We start from the raw sequence: 10,036 nt of genomic DNA, 5'->3' as shown, positions 1-10,036 counted from the left end.
AACATTACATTAAACTGTCATTTAATACTATGTTAAAAAATGCAACAGACACGTCAAAATATTATACTGACCACATAAAAAACTGACAACTAACAGAACTTGTCATTCCTTACACAGAGGGTTCTAAAATGTTCTGACATAGAAGGAAAATACTAACAAAACATTTAATGTAATTAACTGTTTTTTTTTCTATTTCTATTATTTTTATTATTGAATTATTTATTTTATTTCTTAAACATCTGGAGGAAACTTAAAAAAAACATTATGTAAGGGATAATGTAGAGGCAGCCGGTAGTTATCGGTAAATAAGCCCCGACAGTGTGATCAGGACCCGACACGAAGCGGAGGGTCTTGTATCACTGTCACGGGTGAGAACCAGGTAAGACAGGATGAGGCGAAGTACGAATCCAAATGCAGTTTATTCCAATAAATACAGGTAAATAGGTAAAAAACAAGAGCAAGGGAACACACTAGGGACAACGACATCATACAACGAACGACAAAACAAGAATGAACAGGCAGGGTATAAATGCAAGACAATGACCAATGACAGAGCAGAAACAATGAGTAACTATGACAACACACAAGGGGAGAAGCATGATCACAATGAATATCCATGGTAACAAACAAGGGGGCGGAGACACTAATTAACACTGGGAGATACAACTAGGAACAAGGGTATACATGAACACAGGTTAAACACAGGTACACAGAGACAAAGCATAAACCAAAACACAACTATAACAAAACACAAGAATAACAGAACACAGGGACACAGGAGGCACTACGTTACATAGCCCCCCCTCAAAAGGGCGGCTTCCAGACGCCCACCAGAAAAACCCAAAGTTTATAAGTCCAGGTGGGCGGTGGCATGGAGGTGGACCCGGGGGAGGGATGGTGGGCCAAGGCTAAGAAAGTCCAAGTGCCAAGCCCATGAAAGTCTAAGGGCCAGGGCGGAGCCGCAGGCGAAAACAGGGACCAAGGCGGCGCCGCAGGCGGAAACAGGGACCACGGCGGAGCCGCAGGCGGAGACAGGGACCAAGGAGGAGCCCCAGGCGGAGACAGGGACCAAGGCGGAGCCGCAGGCGGAGACAGGGACCAAGGCGGAGCCGCAGGCAGAGACAGGGACCAAGGAGGAGCCGAAGGCAAAGACAGGGACCAAGGAGGAGCCGAAGGCGGAGACAGGGACCAGGGAGGAGCCGTAGGCGGAGACAGGGACCAGGGAAGAGCCGCAGGCGGAGACAGGGACCAGGGAGGAGCCGACAGAACTGGCAACCAGGGCGGAGCCGGCAGAGCGGGAACCCAGGGCGGAGCCGGCAGAGCAGGAACCCAGGGTGGAGCCGGCAGGGCAGGAAGCCTGGGTAGGTCAGGAACCCAGGGCGGAGCCGGCAGAGCAGGAACCCAGGGCGGAGCCGGCAGAGCAGGAACCCAGGGTGGAGCCGGCAGGGCAGGAAGCCTGGGTAGGTCAGGATCCCAGGGCGGAGCCGGTAGGGCAGGAAGCCTGGGCAGGTCAGGAACCCAGGGCGGAGCCGGCAGAGCCCAGAGAGGGACTGGATACCAGGGTGGTGCTGGTGGTACCAGGAACCTGGGTAGAGGAGAACAGAGAGAGGCCCTCTGGGCCTGGTTAGACGGGGCAGTGAGTACAATAACAGTCATCATGGACCAAACAGTGAGGGCAAGGAGCTTGGGGACAGCCATCTTGGTACAGACGGAGAGTTCAGAACTGGCCATGGTTTTGGTGACAATAGAAAGTCTTTGGAGCTTCGGGGTGACCACACTAGCATACCAATGAGGCGCAGGGGACTTAAACGGCACTGATGACTCACTCGGCTCAGGGGAATCAGAAGACTCACTCGGCTCAGGGGAATCAGAAGACTCACTCGGCTCAGGGGAATCAGAAGACTCACTCGGCTCACGGAAATCAGAAGACTCACTCGGCTCAGGGGAATCAGAAGACTCACTCGGCTCAGGGGAATCAGAAGACTCACTCGGCTCAGGGGAATCAGAAGACTCACTCGGCTCAGGGGAATCAAAAGACTCACTCGGCTCAGGGGAATCAGCAGACTCACTCGGCTCTGGGGAATCAAAAGACTCAGGGGAATCAGAAGACTCAGGGGAATCAGAAGACTCAGGGGAATCAGAAGACTCAGGGGAATCAGAAGACTCAGGGGAATCAGAAGACTCAGGGGAATCAGAAGACTCAGGGGAATCAGAAGACTCAGGGGAATCAGAAGACTCAGGGGAATCAGAAGACTCAGGGGAATCAGAAGACTCAGGGGAATCAGAAGACTCAGGGGAATCAGAAGACTTAAAAGATTCATGGGAATCGAGGAACTTAGAAGATTCATGGGAATCGGGGAACTCAGAAGGCTCATGGGAATCAGGGAACTCAGGAGATTCACTCGGCTCAGAGGACTCGGGAGATTCACTCGGCTCAGAGGACTCGGGAGATTCACTCGGCTCAGAGGACTCGGGAGATTCACTCGGCTCAGAGGGCTCGGGAGATTCACTCGGCTCAGAGGACTCGGGAGATTCACTCGGCTCAGAGGACTCGGGAGATTCACTCGTCTCAGAGGACTCGGGAGATTCACTCGGCTCAGAGGACTCGGGAGATTCACTCGGCTCAGAGGACTCGGGAGAATCACTCGACTCAGAGGACTCGGGAGATTCACTCGGCTCAGAGGACTCGGGGGAATCGGAAGACTCAGGGGACTCGGGAAACTCAGAAGACTCAGGGGACTCGGGAAACTCAGAAGACTCAGGGGACTCAGATGACTCAGATGACTCAGATGACTCAGATGACTCAGATGACTCAGATGACTCAGATGACTCAGATGACTCAGATGACTCAGTGGATGTTATGAAGCTGGAAACCACAGGACGGGGGACCCCAGCCATCCGTACAGATACTAATGGGGCATCCATCACACTGGAGATTAAAAGTCGGATTTTTGGCAGTACTGGAGGGTTCATCAATGCAAGTGGGTGAAGTGGAGTGGGTGTGGCCAGCATTTTGTGAGTTTGTTCGGGTATGGGAGCCATCTTGACAACGGGTGTAGGTGTTACTACTGCACCTTTAACAGCTGGAACAGTGATGATGTTGGCCTTCTGATAAATCGGAGCTGGTATGGATGTGGGAAACTCAAAAACTGGGGCAGGTTTAACAACAGCAAACTGAGGCATGGAGTGAGATGAAGTGGCGGCCATCTTGTGCGCGGGCGCTGACACAGGGGAAACAGAACTCGGGGAATTAGCGTCCGCACTAACAGTGGCTTGCTCGGGCATGGATTTCCTCCTCCGTCGCCGGTGTCGTGAGCAACGTGAGAGGTTTGCGTTTGTTGGCACGGGAGACACAATAGTCTTATGCACGGGAGCAGCGGACCGGAACTTAAGTGTCTCTGGGGTGAATCGTGCATACCTCCCGCTACGCTTGTCCACGTACCGGACGAATTCAAAGAACTCCATCTGTTCGAGCTCCGCCATTTTCCACAACGGCAGAGGCTCGTCCAAGCAGTTGTTGAAGGCGTAGTTTATCTCCGTTTCATTGTAGCCCAAACCAGACGCCAAAGTTAAAAATACATGGGCGAGACTACTCACAGGCTGCCCCTGCTGACGGAGGGCGTCTAACGCCACTGCTTTGTCCCATAACTCTTGCTCCGTGGAGGGAGGACAAACCTGAATTTGAATGCTGCCCACACGCTGCATGTTGACACAAGGAATGCTCCAGGGGACTGGGAAAAAACACAGGGGATGAGGAATTGCTGCTGGATCCTGAAGTGGTCGTTCGTTCTGTCACGGGTGAGAACCAGGTAAGACAGGATGAGGCGAAGTACGAATCCAAATGCAGTTTATTCCAATAAATACAGGTAAATAGGTAAAAAACAAGAGCAAGGGAACACACTAGGGACAACGACATCATACAACGAACGACAAAACAAGAATGAACAGGCAGGGTATAAATGCAAGACAATGACCAATGACAGAGCAGAAACAATGAGTAACTATGACAACACACAAGGGGAGAAGCATGATCACAATGAATATCCATGGTAACAAACAAGGGGGCGGAGACACTAATTAACACTGGGAGATACAACTAGGAACAAGGGTATACATGAACACAGGTTAAACACAGGTACACAGAGACAAAGCATAAACCAAAACACAACTATAACAAAACACAAGAATAACAGAACACAGGGACACAGGAGGCACTACGTTACAATCACACTGAAGGGGCTTATTTCCCGATAACTACCGGCTGCCTCTACATTATCCAGCTTATTACACGGCTACTTGCCACATAAGAAAAAAACCGGACATGAATATGAATTTGAAACATTTTATTGGCATATTTGTTTTAAATTAACATTTTTATCCTTCCGCGAAACTTTGCACAGATGCATAAAATGATTGTAATACCTTATTAAGATCCTCTGCTTCATACTTGTCTCCATCTTTTCTCTTTTAGCCAGTCTTTGAGAAGTTTTAATGCCCATTCTGTATTTTTTTTTATGTGTGGCTTCGTAGCTGTCATGCTCTATTTTGTCAAGTTCAGTCTCAGTAAGCTGTCTGTGTCTTGTCGTGGTTGTCCAGTGTTTGTCACAAGATGGCGCCAAACAGTAATCTTTATTGATCTTTATTGGCGCAGAGCGATTTTACTCGTACAAGTAGTACCGGCTATGCGTTATTACTTTGGAGCGGTTATTATTCAAAAAGAACGAACCTGCAAATGTCTCAACTGACCAATCAGAATCAAGCATTCCAGAGAGCCGTGTAATAAGAACTAAATAATATTCATGACGTTGTTATAAAATATTTCAAAGAGTATTAAAACTTAATGACATTTTAATTACAAATTATATTGGAACCACTGTAGTTGAGGTAAAAAAATAATATTCATAACGCTGTTATAAAACTATTTGACAGAGTATTAACACTTAATGGGCTCTATCTTGCACCCGGCGCAATGCATTTGTGCCCCCTTTTGCGCCCATGGGCGTTCTGGTCTGAAAACTAGGTGTGTTCAGGCGCATTGTTGGCGCGTTGCTATTTTGAGGCAACTAAAATAGACTACACCATTGACCAACTAAAACCTGTCAATGGCGCAATATGTTTTTTGTTATTTAACTCATTTACCGCCAGCCTTTTTGAGAAAAGTTGCCCACCTGCATTTTTGTGATTTTAACAAAAGTTTCACAAAATTCCTTCCAGTAAAAATTATCTTCTATAAATATATAAACATACAAATTATATTACACACCCTCTGCTTTCAAACAAACAATAAACAAACAAACAAACAAAATGGGGAAAAAATGTTTCATTATATATTTACTTTATCCACTTAATTTAACCACTGAAATATGGATATTTCTCTTCAAAAATACAACATTTTGAGCAAAAAGCTTAAAAAATTGCGTTTTTGTAAAGGAATTTATGTTAGAGATCAGACTCAGAATGACTATCAAACATAAAGGCAGTTAAAATAAATCATTAAATCTTTTTAACTTCTGTTTTTGATAAATTCGGTTTAGGTATTACACTTTCACTTTGAAATTCGTCCAGAAAGGCATATTTATTAGTTAAATATTAACTCATAATTGACGAGATAACTCGTCAATGGCGGTGAATGAGTTAAAGAGCGCATTAGTAATATGCGCCTAAACGGGACGACAATGTGGGTTTGCTTAACACATACATGAATGCGCAGCAGCACAAAAACACTTTTAAATATGAAAGATTAAAGAATTGAATGTAAAAGATTATTATTGAGTCTCTTGGACATAAATGAGGACTAATTATGAGACGTTAGAAGGCGCAAAGAGCTGCTTCACCTGTAGACTGGTAAGTAAATAAATGCTTTGCTTTAAACAAATGCATCTGTTTTTAAATGTTTTAAAATGCTACCTCATGGATTTATTGTATATGATGACTCTGTACCTGTGGATATGGTGAGATGGGAAACATTTTTAAGTAATGCTTAAAAAAACTGATGCTGTCCAAGTGCTGAAATGTGTGGAGAGCCGTTTGTAAATTCTTTATCTCCTGTTTGTAACAAATAAAGTATTTTTAGAGTACAAACCTTTTCTTAGATACTTGTAAATAATTTTTTGATGATATTGGAAAGCCATTTAAAGCAATTAAAAGCCTGTTTTTTTCCATGACTAAAAGAAAACGGGTTTTAATGGTTTTAATGAAAAAATAACAATTTCAATACAAGTGTAAAAGAACACAACTATTTAACATTAATCTTAAACTGGGGATAATCTTCCTCCGCTTAGTTTTTCAGTTTACAAAGTCCGTCATCTAAATAGGGATTAGACATAGCGCCAGCGCAACAGGCTTTTAAAGGGGATGAGAGCTGAGACTCTCATTGTTTTATTGCACGTTACGCCCAAAATACTCCCATTAATCATTAAAAAAATAGGACCAACCCTTTTCGACCATGCGCTCGGCGCACAAACTATTTTTCCCGTCATTAAATTAGCAAAAGTGGATTCGTACACGCCCATTTAGACGCTGCGTTGTGCGCTTTAGACAATGCGCTTAGATCTTAAAATAGAGCCCAATGACATTTTAATGACAAATTATATTTGTTCCACTGCAGTTGAGGTCAAGAAAAATATTCATAATGCTGTTATAAAACTGTTTGACAGAGTATTAACACTTTACTACCCAGTCTCACAAAATTACGTATCTATAGTCACAATTTTTTCTATTCTTTTTCGTGATACTGTCACAAAGTTCCGCGTTTTTTCGTGATCGTATCATGAATTTCCGTTTGTGTGTCGTTGTCGCGTATTGGTTGCTCAACTGCTTTTTCCTGTTTTCAAACCATTGTCGCTTCCGTTTAGGGTTACATTTGTTGTTTGCGTTAGGATGTCACTTTAATTAGTGGTTTATACTATTTTTTCAAAAAAAAAAAAAAAAATTATATTTTCTAAATTTTAAATCATTGTCGCCTGGCGTTAGGAGTAGAGTTGGGTTTGGGTAAGGATGTCATTTTATGTAAATCTAACCCTTAACCGAAGCGAAAATGGTAAGAAATTAGGACATAACCAATACGTGACAATGACACATAAACAGAAATTTGTGATACGATCACGAAAAAACTCAGAATTTCGTGACATATCAAACAATGTCATCTTTGCATTAAAAATGACATAACTGAACAAATGACACTTAATGACAATTGTCATAAATGTGCATAAAATCTCATGTTCATGGCACGTGTCATGTCATGATTATGAAGGTGTCATGTCAGTCTTATGAACACCCCTTTAAGTAAAGTGTTACCAAAAGTTTTGACAAACCATGGTTTTGCTAATAGTAGTCAATACACACAAAAAACATGGTTACTACATTTTTACCACACACACAAAAAAAAACATGGTTAATTTTTGTAAGGGTGTATTCAGTGCATGTGTGGTTTACTGTCAGTGTCCTCAAAATGACTTCAGTCAACAAAATCTTGTATTGTTTCATGGGACATACAGTATACATACTGATAAGACCAACTAAAACCAGTCTAAGCTGGTTGTCTGGTTTTAGCTGAGTAAGCTTATATAGCAGGCTGGTTTTAGAGGGATTTTGGACACCTTTTCACTGGTCTTTACTGGTCAGCCTGGGAGGACCAGCTACTTCCATCTTAAACCAGCTTAGACCAGCCATCCATCTTAGCCAAGCTGGCCAAGCTTCCAGCCTGGTCGAGCTGGTGGGTCAGCTGCTCTTCTAGCTGAAAAGGTGTCCAAACACCCTCTAAAACCAGCCTTCTATGATTCAGGCTGGAAGACCAGCTAAAACCAGCCAACCAGCTCAGGCTGTTTTAATCTGGTCTTTTCAGTAGGGATAAGGAGTGCATTGTGAGTACACTCAGGTTTTGGATGGCACAACAAATTGGATGACACCCAATATGGAGAGCTAGGGAGCAGTTTCAGACACATCTGTAGGCTTTTATTGATACAATAGCTTGATCTCCAAGATCAAGTCTGCATAGCAAGCTAACCGAAACTCCATGTGCTACATTTCTTGTTTCCTCCACATGCATTTCTTGTTTCCTTAATGCAGACATCCTGACAGATTTTGACAACGTTCAAGCTTTTATCAACTCCTCTGTAAACTGACATACATGTGTTACTCAGCGCCGCAGATGGAAAAGCTTTGCTGAGGTGTTCAGCGCTGTCAACAGCTATGACTGATAGGACAGCTCAGAGTTTCTGTGAAACACACCATTATTAAATGAATATTTAAATAAGTGTGGCAGAACTGGATTCAGTAGACCCAGTGGGACTATCACATAGATCACCGTTATCATAAATCTCGGCACAGAAGAGAATAAATATGAATACGATAAATTCAATTCCTCCAGCAATCAATAAACGGAGCTTTTCCTTATGGAATCTGTTGAGTTCTGGGCTGTCTGTAACACAATAGATCTGACACAGAGCTGTTGTTATCGATATATTTTCATTTATGTAAAACTCAAGTGTCGGTAGGGCTCTTCCATCACTGTCATTCATATTGGTACTCGACTACAAATGCTTAGAAATAGATCAGAGGTAAGAGAATATAAAATGCTAAGTGTTTGATCACCAATATGTGACATTCTGCAGAAGACATTTTGTGCAGTAAATTTACCAATTAGAAATTGTTATAATGATCCATAATCGACATTTAAATATGCAGAATAAATGTCACAGGAGTGAATGACCTCATTAGATTAGTAATTGGTTTGATATTATGATCTTGACTCTTGACCATGCGGTTGTTATAGAGTGATATTGTCAGAATCCTGCCGGATCCTGTTGGTATTTAGATCTAGTTTAGCATGGCAGGGTTCTGACAGTACATATGTTCTATGTGGGAAATGTGTGGTTGTAGTATTGGGTTATTCTGACCACGCATTTCCCGGGTCTCGTCACTTTTTCCCCGATCCCTTACTTGTAATTATTTCCAGCTGTATGTAATTTACTTTCTCCCTATTTAAGAGTCCTTGGGTTTGTTGTCCAGTGCACGTTCGTCTTGTTTCATGCCCTGTTTCATGCCTTGTCATATCCTGTTGGTTCCTGTGAGTGTTAAGTTTAGATTTTGTCATCGCCTGTTTTCTGTTTTGAGAAGTTTATTGTTAGTGTTGTTAAAGTTTAGTGTTAGTTTAGTGTCGTGTTTTCCCAGTCTTGTTTTGCCCCCTCGTGGGTTTTGTTTTCTTGTTTTTACCCCGTCTGTTCAATAAATTACTTTTTTGTTAAGTCCGCATCTGGGTTCGTGTTTTGTGTTTACCCATTTCCTGACAGATATTGGTTAATTGGTTGTTTCTGTGATGGTACGTATACCAGATAAATTATATTGGTGATTATATGAATGGTAATGAATTCAATGTAATGAATAATGTTATTTTGTGATGAGAAAAGAAGAAACAAAAAAGAACAAAAAATAATTAATTTTCATATATTTTTTCACCTCTCCCCAAGACTTTAAGGAAAAAAATAGCATGCGCTGTTAAAATAAAGAATCTAAGAGGTGGGGGTGCCATAGTAGAACCAATTCATAAATCGTCATGAATGTGATTTTTTAGGTTTTCTTTTGGTATCTTCCAACAGTCAGACATGTATTTAGCATTGAGTCCAGAAAAAAATTAAAAGTTTGATATTATGAAAATCTATTTTTTTTTATACAGTATATGATGTATAGTGCCAGTAGGCCTAACATACATACGCAGTGCAAAAGTCCGGCATGTTCCATGAATTCGAAGTACAGGCAGAGATAGGAAGTAGCCAGCTAACGCTGCTATGACAAGAACCCTGTTCCAAGAAGGCGGCGGTTTTGAAGAAACCGGATCCGGCGGATTTACAATAAATTTTTTTTTAGTATTTTTGTCTTGTTTTCAGTAAAAATATCAAAAAGTTCTTGAATTAAGATGCTTTTCTTGATGAGCAAAACGACCCAAGAAAATAAGTCTAGTTTTTAGACCAAAAATATCAAATTTAAGTAATTTTGTGCATAAAATCTGCCAAAGGGGTAAGCAAAAAATATTGAAATT

At 42.3% G+C, this 10,036-nt stretch overlaps 1 protein-coding gene across 1 annotated transcript; it reads right to left on the bottom strand.

Moving 5' to 3' along the window:
- Positions 1-365: 365 nt before the first annotated feature.
- Positions 366-4,228, bottom strand: LOC141365836 (uncharacterized). Its single transcript, XM_073870701.1, has one exon. It carries the CDS (start codon positions 3,703-3,705, stop codon positions 805-807), a length of 2,901 nt encoding a protein of 966 aa, XP_073726802.1. The 5' UTR covers positions 3,706-4,228; the 3' UTR covers positions 366-804.
- Positions 4,229-10,036: the final 5,808 nt, after the last annotated feature.

This window comes from Misgurnus anguillicaudatus, chromosome 8 (genome assembly GCF_027580225.2).
Source record: "Misgurnus anguillicaudatus chromosome 8, ASM2758022v2, whole genome shotgun sequence".
Classification (NCBI taxonomy): domain Eukaryota; kingdom Metazoa; phylum Chordata; class Actinopteri; order Cypriniformes; family Cobitidae; genus Misgurnus; species Misgurnus anguillicaudatus.
The sequence above is the reverse complement of the archived record's forward strand: the minus strand, read 5'-3'. Positions and strand labels throughout refer to the sequence as shown.